The sequence below is a fragment of the Zingiber officinale genome, chromosome 10B, assembly GCF_018446385.1.
Source record: "Zingiber officinale cultivar Zhangliang chromosome 10B, Zo_v1.1, whole genome shotgun sequence".
In the NCBI taxonomy this organism is placed as follows: Eukaryota; Viridiplantae; Streptophyta; class Magnoliopsida; order Zingiberales; family Zingiberaceae; genus Zingiber; species Zingiber officinale.
In genome coordinates this window covers 80581974-80597688 of record NC_056005.1, presented here as the reverse complement: position 1 = coordinate 80597688, position 15715 = coordinate 80581974, and the positions used below count along the sequence as shown (strand labels likewise).

General features: G+C 36.9%; 1 protein-coding gene across 1 annotated transcript in view; it reads left to right on the top strand.

Annotated features, from left to right (window-relative positions):
* LOC122028588 (serine/threonine-protein phosphatase 2A 65 kDa regulatory subunit A beta isoform-like) overlaps positions 1-14676 on the top strand; it is a 35064-nt gene extending 20388 nt beyond the window's left edge. Inside the window, exons 4-13 of the mRNA XM_042587430.1 lie at positions 5757-5869; positions 6075-6154; positions 6230-6371; positions 6488-6568; positions 7380-7484; positions 11264-11446; positions 12299-12391; positions 13977-14116; positions 14199-14265; positions 14353-14676. Coding sequence (XP_042443364.1) covers positions 5757-5869; positions 6075-6154; positions 6230-6371; positions 6488-6568; positions 7380-7484; positions 11264-11446; positions 12299-12391; positions 13977-14116; positions 14199-14265; positions 14353-14472 — 1124 coding nt within the window. The 3' untranslated portion in view covers positions 14473-14676. The remainder of the gene's footprint in view (positions 1-5756; positions 5870-6074; positions 6155-6229; positions 6372-6487; positions 6569-7379; positions 7485-11263; positions 11447-12298; positions 12392-13976; positions 14117-14198; positions 14266-14352) is intronic.
* The last annotated feature ends 1039 nt before the right edge of the window (positions 14677-15715 follow it).

Here is a 15715-nt window from a genome sequence, read left to right as displayed (position 1 = left end):
AGTTTGCTGGCTATATTTTACTATAGCTTCACAGTCTGTTCTAAGTGTAATCTCAGGTTTACTATAGATGAATAACATAAAAGCTTCTAGACAATAGATTATTGCTAGAATTCATAATCTAAAGAAGTAAGATGCCCCTTTTCCTTATATTTGCCAAAAGCATATCTACAAAGAGATTCTGAAGTTTTTGGGTTGTACTTAGAAGATTGGTTAAATAATGCTCCACCCCATCCTATTTCACAGCCATCAGTTTCTATGACTAAATAGTCTGAGTCTAGAGGGAGTGTTAACATAGGTAAGTATTGGACCATATTCTTGATTTGTTTAACTAGACCTATATTTTGTTGGTTAAAATATCTCTGTCTTGTTTAAGATGTTTTATTATATAAAGGGCCATTGATTTTACCAATATCTTTTAAATAAGGTCTGACATACTTAAGTAATCCTAACTGATTTCTTATTCCCTAATGCTTTGCAATGTAAACCTAGGGTATCTTATTTGCTTATCACAAAGTAACTTCAACTTTGATAGAATGAAGGCTTATTTATGACACTGTTCCTGTGATTTTGGGTGTTGATTTCTCTCCGCGCCTTGGATTTTTACACCCCTCCTCGTTGATTATTTGTAAATTGCATGATTCTGGTGGCTATCTTTAGTATTGGCCAATTTCTTTAATGGAAACCATACTAATGTTACCTGGTGCTGTTGGTTTCCTTTTCTTGTATGTCATGTATGTATAATGCTTGTTGAGTACCCTTGTGAGAAGCAAGGGTAGATAAGTCTTTTTATCTTTTGTTAATAAGTTGATGCTTAGGGTTGTGTGGTTATATAAGCATATGTAATTCTCCTAAAATATCATGAATATTAAAAAACTCTTTATTCCAACCTGGTATCAGAGCAAAGTTCCGATCCCTAACCCTAACCCTAGCTGTCGACGCATCTTCTTCCTCTTTGCCCTAGCGCCGACCAAGCTTTCCTCTTCCTTTCTTCATCGCGATCTCCTGGCGCCGACCAAGCTTTCTTCCCTTCTCTCTGCCACGTGCAGATCTCCTTCCCGAAGGTGCCCACAAGGTTGCCACCGCCCCAACTTCACCGGCAAACTGTAGTGATCTGCTGGTCACCGGAGAGCAGCAACTTCTTCAAACGACTGTGAATTCCTGTACTTCACCTTCTCTCGAATTCTTTTTCTTCAGCCCAGTCTATTGCCGCCGCCCCTTCTAGAAAAATTTTAATGGCGGACAACGCTAGCGAAACCTCGGGGATTTCTGCGAACCCTATGTCTTCTTCAGGACAGGTACAACCGGTTTTCACAATGGCAGGCACTGGAGGGTCCGATCTTCAGATAGTATCAGAAAAATTGTCTGAGACAAATTATGCATCTTGGGCAGTTGCTGTTGAACTTTATGTCGAAGGCCATGATAAACTTGATATTCTTCATGGCACTAAAGTGAAACCAGATGAAAAGGATCCTAGTTTTCGCACTTGGCGGCGTGACAATATTCAATTAATGACTTGGATGCTTGACTCTGTTAATTCTGACATCAAACAAGTCATTCTTCATAACAAAACAGCGTACGACATGTGGAAGACACTAGAGCAGATGTATGGACGTCGACATGATATGTTGCGTACTTATCAGATCAGTAGTCAAATTTTCAAACTTGAACAAGGTTCTATGTCAGTCACCAACTATTTTGCTACTCTGAAGGGACTGTGGGATGAGTTTGACTACTACCGGATGGAAAATTGGAGTTCCACTGATGATCATCAGAGATATTTAAAGCTTCTGGAAAAAGATAGAATTATTAAATTTTTAGATGGACTTACTGCAGAGTTTGAGAGTTTAAAAGGGCAAATTCTTGGTCTTGATCCTACTCCTTCTCTAGAACAGGTTTACTACAAAATTCTAAGTGAAGAAGGTAGAAAAAGGACCATGAACAACAAGGGGATTTCCACGGGAGGTCCTCCGATTGGGGAGACCTCTGTCTTTATTGGTTCTGCAAACAAGTTTCGGCCTGGGGGAACTAAAAGACAAGGGGACAGATTTTGTCGGCACTGCAAGAGAACTAATCATGATTCAGATTTCTGTTGGGAAAAATATCCAGAAAAGAAACCTGAAAAATTTAAGCACAATGCTAAGAAGACTCCTAATAGTAGTAATATTGCTATCCAAAAGTTAGAAAGTGAAGAGACTATTGGTTCCTCTGTGTCCTCTATCACGGGATTGTCTTCTACTGATATTGTTAACCTCCAGCATCTTCTCTCTTGGCTTCAGGCTTCATCTTCGGCCTCTACTCCTGCAGATTCTACTCCATTTCAAGCGCACACAGGTATCCGTGGCCTGGGATTAAGTGTTACAGCCCCTGGGTCATTGATTCAGGAGCTACGGATCACATGACAAATGCTGCTAACTCCTTTATTTCTTATTCTTTATCCTCTGGGCAGGAGAAAGTGATCATTGCAGATGGAACCAAAGCCACTGTTGCTGGCAAAGGTTCCATAAAACTTACAGATCATTTTTTCCTATCCTCTGCACTTCACGTTCCTTCCGTCTCTATTAATTTACTTTCTGTTAGTAGCATTACTAAACAACTACACTGCTCCGTAACCTTTTTCCCTGATCATTGTGTCTTCCAGGATCTCGAGACCAAGCAGACGATTGGGACTGGCCGTGAAGTAGGGGGTCTTTATTATTATCAGCTTGAAACAACATCTGCTCTGAAATCTGCAGCCAAGTGTTTGGGAACTAAGCATCAAGAAATTCTTTTATGGCATTCTCGGTTGGGACATTTGTCTTTTCAGTCTTTGAAAATTTTATTCCCTAGTCTGTTCCTTTCTGTTTCTCTTCAGTCATTTCAATGTGAAATCTGTCAGTTATCCAAACATTGTAGAACACATTTTTCTGAGTCTTTAAAGAAGAATTTGTCTCCATTTGATCTTGTTCATTCGGATGTGTGGGGGCCCTCTCCTGTGACTTCTTTGGATGACTATCGATATTTTCTATCTTTTATTGATGATTACACCCATTGTACATGACTTTATTTGATGAAAACCAGGGAAGAACTTCCTCGTCTCATTCAAAATTTTTGTAGAATGGTTGAAACCCAATTTAACTCAAAGGTGAAGATTCTTCGTTCTGACAATGCCCGTGAGTACTTTGCACAGTCTCTAAATACTTTTCCTGAAGACTCAAGAATTCTTCACGAGTCATCTTGTCCCTACACACCACAACAAAATGGAGTGGCCGAGAGAGAATCGTCATATTCTTGAAACAACCCGTGCACTTTTATTTCAACGTCACTTACCCAAATATTTCTGGGCGGATGCTGTTCTTGCCGCTGCTTATCTCATCAATCGATTGCCATCTAAAGGTCTCGGGAACCGGTGTCCTCTCACTATTCTTCATCCTAGCGTAGAGTTGTTCTCCCTTACACCTCGGGTTTTTGGTTCACTTTGTTTTATACATGTTCTTGGTCCCAAATCTTCTAAACTTGATCCTCGTTCTATACGAGGAGTTTTTATAGGGTATTCCACTTGTCAGAAAGGCTACAAGTGCTTTGATCCTATTACTAGGACGAGATATATCTTGAAGGATGTTACTTTCTTTGAGTCTGAGTCTTATTATTCTCCTCAGTCACATCCTCAGGGGGAGAATATTACCTCTTCCTTTGTGCCTCAAGTGGTCGTTCCTCAAGTGGTTTCTTCTCCTATTCCACTGGATGTCATAGAAAATAGAAAAGATGCCCCATCACTGGGAAAAGATGCTCCATCACTGGGAGCACAGTCTTCACCAAATATTATTACTTATAAACGACGAAGACACAAGCAAGACCCTACTATTGATCGGCTGGCTGAATCGGATGCTCTGGCTCCTGATCCTGTGAAGCATTTATCCTCATCAGTTGAGTCAACCGCACCTCTAAATATGAACGAGCTGGACCTTCCGGTTGCTGTTAGAAAAGGTGTCAGGTCATGTACTCAACATCCTATCTCCAACCATGTTTCATACTCTCGTTTGTCTCCTTCATATCATGCATTTGTTTCACAATTATCAAACCATGCTATACCTTCTTCCTATTATGAAGCTGTAAGGGATTTAAGGTGGCAGGAAGCAATGAACGAAGAAATGGAGGCTCTTAACAGAAATGGTACTTGGGAATTAGTTGATCCCCCAAAGGGGAAGAACTTGGTTGGTTCTAAATGGGTCTATGCTATCAAGTATAACTCAGAGGGTGAAGTGATTAGATATAAAGCCAGACTTGTTGCCAAGGGATTCACCCAAACATATGGGGTAGATTACTTGGAAACTTTCGCACCAGTTGCAAAGCTGAACTCGGTCAGGGTAATTCTTTCTCTTGCTGCTCAATATGATTGGCCTCTATTTCAGTTAGATGTTAAAAATGCCTTCTTGAATGGTGACCTTTATGAAGAAGTATACATGTTGCCACCGCCTGGAATTGAAACAAAAGGAAAGGTTTGCAAGCTAAGAAAAGCTTTGTATGGGCTTAAACAATCTCCCAGAGCATGGTTTGATAGGTTTTGCAAAGTCATGATATTGTTTGGTTTTAAACAAGGGAATGCTGATCATACACTCTTTATAAAAAGGAAAAAGGACAGCACTACCATTCTTTTGGTTTATGTGGATGATATGATAGTTACAGGGGATGATGAGGTAGAAATCCAAGCTCTTAAGTCCAAGTTAACATCAGAATTTGAAATTAAAGACCTTGGATCATTGAAGTACTTCCTGGGTATTGAAGTCGCTCGATCAAAGAAAGGAATCTATGTATGTCAGAGAAAATATGTGTTGGACTTACTCAAGGAGACAGGGAAGCTGGGTTCTCGGCCAGCGTCTACTCCTATAGAAGTAAATCATGATCTTACTAGTTCTAGTGGGGAAGATCTTACAAGTCTGGAAAAGGGAACGTATCAAAGGCTGGTTGGAAAATTACTCTATTTATCTATGACTAGGCCTGACATCACCTATGCTGTTAGTGTAGTAAGCCAGTACATGCATGCTCCTAAAACTATCCACATGAAGGCTGTTGACAGGATTCTAAGGTACTTGAAATCATGTCCTGGAAAAGGCTTGCTGTTTAAAGGAGGTGGTGATTTGAAGGTGGAATGTTATTCTGATGCAGACTGGGCTGGTTCTCGAGATGATAGAAGGTCCACTTCTGGCTATTGCACTTTTTTGGGAGGAAACTTGGTAACTTGGAGGAGTAAGAAACAAAATGTTTGTGCACGGTCCAGTGCTGAAGCTGAATATCGAGCCATGGCACATGGTCTTGCAGAGATGTTGTGGCTGAGTTTTCTGTTGACAGACATAGGATTAAAGGTTGAATTACCTCTCAGGTTGTATTGCGATAACAAGGCAGCAATCAATATTGCAAATAATCCAGTACAACATGACCGGACTAAACACATTGAGATTGACCGTCACTTTATTCGGGAGAGACTTGATTCTGGAGAGCTATGTCTGCCTTATGTTAAGTCTGAGGATCAACTTGCTGATATGTTTACAAAAGCTATACCCCAAGTTGTGTTTGACTCTTCTCTTAGCAAGTTAAACATGTTTGATATATATGTTCAACTTGAGGGGGAGTGTTGTGAGAAGCAAGGGTAGATAAGTCTTTTTATCTTTTGTTAATAAGTTGATGCTTAGGGTTGTGTGGTTATATAAGCATATGTAATTCTCCTGAAATATCATGAATATTAAAAAACTCTTTATTCCAACAAGTACATTTTGTGTCAGATCAAGATTCAGTCCGCCTGTTGGCTGTTGAGGGCTGTGCTGCCCTTGGGAAGTTATTGGAACCACAAGATTGTGTTGCGCACATTCTTCCAGTCATTGTTAATTTCTCCCAGGTAGATATTCCTTTTAACCAACTCGAAATAGATAAGATATATGCCGTATGGTTGCATGCCTATACATATGCTTCATTTTATAACTTATGCAATTTGGTGACTGTTTTGGTTTGTGGTTCTTGTTCTTATTGCATGTTCTTTGTATAGTTCTTAGCTATTTTTTAGCACATTTCCAGATACTGTAATAAGTACACCTTTTGAATAGGATAAATCATGGCGTGTGCGCTATATGGTTGCTAATCAGTTATATGAACTTTGTGAAGCTGTTGGATCTGAACCTACAAGGTAAAGGGAATTTTGTATATCAAAAGATTACCTTTTTTTTATGCTCCATCTGAGATTATATCTTATCTATTGAAGCTCTTATTTGGTGCCTGCTTATGTACGGCTTCTTCGAGATAACGAGGCTGAAGTGCGTATAGCTGCTGCTGGAAATGTGACTAAATTTTGCTGGATCTTGAACTCTCAACTTGCAATCCAGCATATTCTCCCTTGTGTGAAGGTATGCCTAGCATGGTGGATTCATTTGATCTATGTGAGGTTTCATGGTTACCTGCCTAGAAACTATTGTTTGTTCGGCTGGCTATGTTTTGTAAGCTTTCTGTGTGCCTTCTGCAGGAATTATCATCTGATTCTTCCCAGCATGTACGCTCGGCTTTGGCTTCGGTTATTATGGGAATGGCTCCAGTCTTGGGGAAGGTATTGATACTATTTGTTTAAATTGAAAAAGGCCACAAATAGCCTTTCGAATGCATGTGTTTGCTATTTCATGATTGGTACTTTGTCTTAATTTGTTTCATGTTACTTTTATGGTTCAGTACCACATTTATATAGTCATAACTAAGTGTTGGGCTGTTCTTCTGCTCTTTAAGTTTGTGTAATCATATGGTTGTTGATTTATCATTAAGTGTTTGGCTTTTCTGTTCTGCCTATGTTTGTGAAACCAAATGGATTGAATTGTTAATCTATATTTAAATGTTTGTCTTTTCTCTTATGCTTAAATTTGTGAAATTGAATGGATTGAATTGTTAATTTGGTCAAGGCTTTCCACGTATGGTGCACATTGTTGCCTTCCAGATGTAGGTTTTAATGATGGGATTATTATTTCTTCTTCTTGCTGGCTTTTGGCATGTTTTAATATGAATATATCAATTAACAATTTAATCTCATTTATAGTAGATTGTCTTTTGTCTGACAAACTTTTTGTTTGATGATAACCAAATACATTAAGCTCTATTGTCATCATCTGTAGAATAAGTCTTCTGTCAAACTATTTCTTGACCAACTTTTTCTCTTCATGTTGGTATTTTTGCCCAATTGTGCCTTCCATACCTCTATATCTACCAATATACACTTTCATATGATGGCTATCATGTAAAATTTGAATAGCGCCAGTTGAATGATTTCATGGTTTCCTTTTTTTACTTGATATTTATGTGTTAGTGTCATTTGTCATATGTTCTTGTAATATGATTGTTTCAGATATCTAACATTTGATGCATTTGTGTAGGATGCTACTATTGAACAACTTCTTCCTATTTTTCTGTCTATGCTCAAAGACGAATTCCCAGATGTTCGACTCAATATCATTAGCAAACTTGAGCAAGTTAATCAGGTGGGCGAACATTTTGGTTGGCATTCTTTCCTCCTGTTTTATATGCATTCCCTTTGCAAGAAGTCCTCACTACTGCATGGAATTTCCTATCGGAACAATAGTATTCCACATTACCATTTTGTATTCTTATCTGCATATATCCTATGTGGATCTGCATATAAAATACAAATTCATACAAAGAGGAGGTTTTATTAGATTAGAGAAATCATTTTTAACACGAAGACTTCATTAGGACAAAATATATAGGCTGTTTTATACCTCAAGGTAGTTTGCCTGTGGAGAATGGGATGGCATAAACAAAATGACCTTTTTAAAAATAAATTTGTTCATTGGTATGTAACACAATTTTATTTTGTTTCTATTTGACTATTCTTAATACACAATATATTATGCCCAAAAGCCTATTGTAAAAGCCTAAAAAGAGATTGCTTTACATTGCTCTTGGAGTCTATGAAATAATAAGTTTTCTCCTATACTTATCTAATCTCACAGCAAGATCAGTGACCGAAGTGCATGATTCATACCCATTAAAATCAGAGCCCAACCTCATCCATTTTCTCCACCATTGCTACCCTCTTCCTTTTACTAAGATTTGACTTCATTATCTTTGTATCCACATCAACTATAACTCTCACTGCTACAGGATTTGACATATCAATTGCTGTGAAGGTGAGTGGGGTATTATTGATGCAACATTAACCCTTATACCCATTGATGCATCACTAAGGTGGCGTTTGGTTTAGAGGTTTGGGAATGAGGGAATGAATTCATTCCCAAATCTTGTGTTTGGTTGATAGGAATGGAATCAAGATTTTGGAATGAATCCCAAAAATTTGGGTATGGATGAAACCCACCTCCTCCCTTGGGTTTTGATGGAATGAGAATAAGAATTAAGTTTGGACGAAAATACCCTTAGTATATTTGTTCAATTTTTCTTTCATTTCACTCTCTCTCCTCATTCTCTCTCATCATACTTTCTCTCTCATCATTCTCTCTCATCACGCATTCTCTATTATTTTCTCTTTATATTCTCTCTCATCACCCACTCTCTCAGTATTTTCTCTCTTCATTCTCTTCTCATTTTCTCATCATACTTTCTCTTTCATCTTACTTTCTCTCTCCTCAATCTTTCATACCATACTCTCTCCCCATATTTCCTCTCATCACACTTTCTCTCTCTTCATTCTCTTTCATCACACTCTCTCCTCATTTTCTCTCATCACAGATTCTCTACGATTTTCTCTCTATATTCTCTCTCATCATACACTCTCTCATTATTTTCTCTCTCTTCATTCTCTCCTTATTTTTTCATCATACTTTCTCTCTCCTCAATCTCTATTACTATTTTCTCTCACCACACTTTCTCTCTCTTCATTCTCTTCCATCACACTCTCTCTCCTCATTTTCTCTCACCACACTTTCTCTCTCTTCATTCTCTTCCATCACACTCTCTCTCCTCATTTTCTCTCATCATACTTTCTCTCTCTTCATTCTCTTTCATCACACTCTCTCCTCATTTTCTCTCATCACAGATTCTCTACGATTTTCTCTCTGTATTCTCTCTCATCATACACTCTCATTATTTTCTCTCTCTTCATTCTCTCCTTATTTTTTCATCATACTTTCTCTCTCCTCAATCTCTATTACTATTTTCTCTCATCACACTTTCTCTCTCTTCCATCACACTCTCTCTCCTCATTTTCTCTCATCACACTTTCCCTCTCTTCATTTTTTCCCATCACACTTTCTCTCTCATCACATTTCTCATCATACTTTCTCTCAATCTCTCATTTTCTCTCATCACACTTTCTCTCTCTTCATTTTTTCCTATCACTCTTTCTGTCTCATCACACTTTCTCTCTCATCATACTTTTTCTCTTCTCAATCTCTCCTATCGCATTCTCTCTCCTCATTTTCTCTCATCACACTTTCTCTCTCTCCATTTTTTCCCATCACACTTTCTCTCTCATCATTCTCTCTCATCATATGTTTCTCTCACATTCAACTTTCTCTTCCATCTAATTTTTTTTCTTATTTTCCTCTAAGGGTAAAAAAGGAAATTTAGATTCATTCCGATTGAAAATATTCAACTAATCAAACATTATTTTTAAGAATGATACCCAAGCTCATACCCATTCTCATTCCACTATACTATGATACTCATTCTGATTCCTAGGAGAGAACCAAATGCCACCTAAATTTAAACCCTTAAATCACCCATAACATGAAGAGAAATAAAATTTCACCCAGAGACCCAGAGGAAAAACTCTCATCAAGAGAATCAAAAGCAGAATTTATTAATTCTAAATTTGTCTTCTTATGTGGAATCCTAAACTCTTTATAGATTGACTAAGACTTATTCTTCATAAAAGAAAACATCAGAATAAAACCTCTTATTAAATTTTTCTAAAAATTAAACAACTTTTAAAAAAATTCCAACTATTTTCTAAGAAATAAAATTATCTATAAAAAATTGAATGACTTAGACAACATTGAGCTTTTCTTTTAAACAGGATTTGAAAATCTTGACTTTATTAGTTATATTATTATTTGATTGAATTATAATTTATGAATTATTAAATTATAATTTATGAATTATTAAATTATAATTTTTTTGACTTGTAAATATAATGTACTAAAGTTATCAAGTTACAATTTCTAGGACTTTTAACTTAATTAAATTGATAATTAATTGATTGTTTGAAGGGGAGTCTTGACACAACGATAAAGTTGTTGTCATATGACCTGAGGTCATGGGTTCGAGTCACAAAAACAGTCTCTTGCAAAATGCAAGGTAACGTTGTGTACAATTGATTCAATGTAGTCCGATCCTTCCCCGGGACCACATTGACGAGAGTTTGGTGTACTGGCTGCCCTTTATAATTAATTGATTAATTTCTATGTGATAATTAATTTGTATTGCTTTATTGTTTGTGTTGAGGATATCTAGGCTTCAATGCTAATCTCTTCCTTCAGATTTTTCAACCCAAAATAATCTTTGGGAAATTTTTTCTTCTATGTTTCTTCAATGCTAATCTCTTCGATTTTTCAACCCAAAATAATCTTTGGGAAATTTTTTCTTCTATGTTTCTTCTTGTTTCAAGTTGCAGAATTGTTTGCATGCTTTTGTGGATATCCTGTGTGAATTGCTTCTTGCTTCATGGTGTATAAGAAAAAAAAGCTTGGAAAGAGTTGGTCCAACACTTGTGAATAAGTGGAATTTGCTGTTCTAGCATAGGCAGTTATGCGATAACAAAACCTTTGGATTATTTATCAACTCATACTATGTAAACTTGTCTAGATGCTGTTTGGGTTGGGTAAAATTTGAGTTCCACCTAATTAGTTATTAAATATTTTGTCTCTTCAATTCAAATTGCAGGATCATCTTTTAGATAAGGTCCTCTTCTGTGACCTACATCTGTTGTTGGTGGATCTTAACCAGCACTTGTTGCTCCTTCACTGCACAGCACTCTACTCAATCTACTCCATCTGGTGCACTCTTTTCTTTATTGTAATTGTTAGACTGGCTTTTCCCCCTAGTTTGGAGTTCATCTAGTAATGAGTTTTGGTTGGCAAAGGGGCTATTATTCCATGTATTTAACATAAACCATGGGTCCATGGGACGATTATTATATTTGAACCACTAAAATGATTGTTAAGATAGTTTTTACTACTTTCTAGTTATGCTTGAAAATGCTGTATCTATTGCTTGGCTGCTTAATGCTGAAAAAATTGTTTCTGAAAACTTCATCTGACCACTAGGTAGGTATGTTATGCAGGTAATTGGAATTGATCTGCTTTCCCAGTCTTTGCTGCCAGCTATTGTTGAGCTTGCAGAAGATAGACACTGGCGAGTTCGGCTTGCCATAATTGAGTATATCCCTCTGTTGGCGAGTCAGTTGGGAATTGGTTTTTTCAATGATAAACTTGGTGCTCTTTGCATGCAGTGGCTTGAAGATAAGGTATCCTATTTTATGTGACTCAAATTCCATTGGGCCTTTGACTCTCTGCTTTTGTTTCTGGCAATGGGCAGTATCATGTCTATTTGTAGGAATGATTTTATTCTTGTTTTGACTAAATACCCTTGTTCGAAAATTGCCATGTTTCACATTGTTTCATCTTCGCTATTGCCCCTGAGCTCCTACATTCCATCCCATAGATAAATGTGCATGTGATCACTTAATGGTGATTTAGCCTTGTAGAGTCCAATGGAGGGATAAGACTCATCCCAAATTATTCACATAAACATGATTTGATGATAATATGCATGTGATATTTCTGCATATTTGATGTCTATAAAAGATTTTGGTTATAAGTTGCTGATATGATATCCTAAACTGCCTTTTTTGCTTTGGGGTTGACGTTCTTGTTTTATTAATTTCAAAATGTTCATAAAGTTGAAGTGTGCATGTAATTTAAATTAACTTTTCAAAATGATCTATCTGTCTATTTTTATTGGGTTTAAAGTGTTGTACATACGTCTGAATTTGATTTGCAAGTCTGTGTGCTTTCAACATTACACAGAGTATGGTTTGTCTTGGTACCTCTTGCAATCTCTAGTTCCACTATCTTTATGCTTGTTTACCAAGGCACTACAGGAAAACTAAGCAATCTTTTTTTCTCACAAGACACTTGATTGCCTACTTAATCAAGGAAATGGATTGCTGTGACACTTAACCTGTAAACTGTGGAATAAAATGAACAGAAGTGCTATGGAAGATCATCTATCGATGCCTCTTTTTTGTATCAGATGAGCCATCATGTGTTCATAGACTTCTGTTTAATCACCTCGTAACTTCATTAAATTCTCACAGGTCTTCTCTATTCGAGAGGCAGCTGCTAATAACTTAAAGCGTCTCGCTGAGGAATTTGGCCCAGAATGGGCAATGCAACACATAGTGCCACAGGTATTTAATTACACAATACATTTCCTCCTTCCATGTTTCTGTTGTCTTCCGCCTATCCAAGTGTATGATTGCTGCAGTTATCTGTTCTAAACTAATCTGTAAACTCAATTCTTATAGCTGTGCAATCATAAATTTCTTCCTGATTGTCAAGCTTGGTGACTCATAGAGGAGTTGGTCATTGGCTATAATGGTAAAATGGCAGCATTGACCAATTTGCTGCATATAACCTAACAGATTTTGTTAAGTACACTGCTTTTGCATTTTTTAGAGGTTCACATAGTTCATAAGTGTTTATTTTTACAATTTAAACATTGACATACTATATCCTACTGGTTCAGTAGAGGCCTTGTTGCACTGGTATATATGACAAGGGTTTATCAATTTGTTCTAGTGGCAATCCATTGGACAACACAACTAAGATGGGTGTATAAATGCCGTGAGCTTTTATGCCGTCTTCATGCCTTGTGCACGCAATTGTAAAATATCCTTGTCAAATCACATCTTTTGTTTTAGTACCATCTCTAGTCCTTCTGAACCTGTAGGAAGGAAAAAAAAAAATGCATAGTTAATTATCATTCCTGCTGTGGGTAACATGCAATAGCGTGGAAGTAGAAGGCTTATAAGCTGCTGTTTGTCAATGCCTGGCATTTAGTATAAGCTGCTCTATGTCGATGCCTGGCATTTAGTATAAGCTGCTCTATGTCGATGCCTGGCATTTAGTCCAACATGTTGGTACTGGCAGAAAAAAGGTTCATCAGCTGGTCCTTCCTTTGTGTCCATCATTTACTCCAATTTCTTGTTCCATATCAGTTCTGATATCAATAGGAGTAGTATTTAATGAGAGAAGAAAAAAATGTATCATATTCCATCTACCTATCCTGTTTACTTTAATGGAACCAAAGGTGAAAGCAAATTAATGCGACTTATGTCATGTATACTAGATGGTCAATGGATCTCATATTCCTATTTCCCTGTTTGTCTAATTCCTTTGATCTATTCTCCTTTTCATTCAAGTAAACACCACATTAGATGTCATTAGAAGCTTTCTACTGCCCTCTTGTTAAATTGCTTAAATCTTTTTGCTTTTCCATGAACCAACCACATAAAACTTTGTTCAAGATTTGCATCCTATTTTTCTGACATCTCTTATTTCTCACAAAAAAATTGCCAGTTCTCCTGGCACCATAGAATTTACAGTCTTCTGTAAATCTGCAAAAGAACCATAGAATTGGTATCTACAGTATGCTCCTGGCACCGTTTCCATTTCCCTATGCGATTTTGTTTAGCGAGCACTAAAATTTAACACTATCCCCAATTCTATTTTACCACTATGCCTATGTATCATTTCCCTATTTCATCTTGGTGTATCAACACTAACCATTTTGATCAATTTGCCCTCTTAAGGGATGAGATTTTTCTCTTCGGCATTCTCTCTACCCTAAAAGGTGTTGATACTTGTCATGCAAATTAGTTTCATGATTAATAATATCTTACACAGTACTTTCATATAAAATTCAAGGTTGGTTGCTCTTATTTGATTATTTTATTTATTCAAGAATCTAACATTCTCTGTCGCTTTTACTAGTTGCTGGATAAAATAAACAACCAACATTATCTGCATCGCATGACCATTCTACAAGCAATCTCTCTTCTAGCTCCTGTCTTGGGTTCTAGTATAACTTGGCAAAAGCTTTTGCCTGTAATCATTACTGCCTCAAAGGACGGGTAAACTAACAAATAAAGTAGCTTATTTCTTATTTTTCAAAATTTACTGATCATCACTTGTTCCATTCCTTGGCGAATCCAGGGTTCCAAACATTAAATTCAATGTGGCGAAGATCCTCCAGTTGCTCATACCTATATTTGACTACTCTGTAAGCATTAATAGAATGTCAGCTGAGCTTCTGTATCAGTTATCTCTCAATATGTTTTGATCAGTCAATTCTGGTAACTGATCACAGGTGGTGGAGCAGACTGTCCGCCCATGTCTTGTTGAACTTAGCGAGGACCCAGACGTCGATGTGAGGTATTTTGCCAACCAAGCACTTCAGTCTTGTGATTCAGTGATGATGTCAAGCTAGAGAGTGCTCTAGCACCAAATTCTGTGTTTGTTTCTCAATGCTCCATTTCAGAGTTCTGATGAGATGTAATGTTTATGATGTGATATCGAGTACTTGTCGCAATAGCCTATTGCGTGCCTTGCCCTTTTGAGCGGTGAATTTTAGAAACAAGATGATTTTGTTTTTCTATCATTTAGAGATATGGTGCATTGGAAATACTTGTCATGTGCAGATGTTTGATTGTTGTTTGATACTTGGGTTAATTACCACTTATTGAACTGTACTAAGGAGCTTGTTGCAGGATCTGTGCTCCAGCATTTGGAAGAAAGCATTTGCTAGATGTAATCTCAAATCAATAGGCAAGGGTTTCAATGTGATGAACAAGGGTGAAGAACGGGAAGTTGATCGACGAGTGCTTCAACAAAGGCTGAAGCAGGGAACTGGGCAGAACTGATTGAGGAGAGGTCACAAAGTATTTAGACAGTTGATGCGGCCTTAATTCAAGAATGAGCTCCGGATAGAGCTAATAGCTGGACTAGCTTAGTAGTTAACACTATTAAATTGAATGGTTAGAGCATTTAAGAGCAAAAATAAATTGCAGAAGTTTGCTAGGGCAAAACTAGCTCGCAAGAGAGGAAGAGAGTTGAAGATGATGATTGGGGGTGAGAAATTCAAGTTAATTAGAGTCATCAACTATTGGATCTTAGGTGTACTAGAGGGAGCCCCTAGGGCGTAGTACAGCTGGTTCCCAGGAGGAAAAATTGTTTCCTTGGGCACGGGTTCGAAAAATATTGAGTTCAGATTAGGAGTTTTTGAGTTCAAGCCGAATGCAGATTGGGAAGTATTTAGGTTATGTTAGGACCAAGTTGATCCTAGTTGACCTAAATTTAGGGGTTAGTAGATTTTTTAGAATTAAATAAAAATTTATTTTAAAATTAATATGTTTTTTATATCAATATTAAGACTAATATGATAAATTAAAACTAATATGATAATAATAAAGTATTGAAATAAAAATAAAGAATTATAGAAAAATATAAAAAAAATATTTTTATTTGGATTATTGATATGAGCACACATGTGTAGAATATGGATGATTCGGGTGTATCAAATTACAATTAAATTATTGAACATCTTTACGTAGAATAAGGATAACTCGGGTTATCTCTCAACGAATGTAATGATATATGATAGTTCTTAGGCTTGATTGTTGCTTTGGATTTTTGACATGAAAATGGAGGAGTTTGAATTTGAGTGTTAAAAC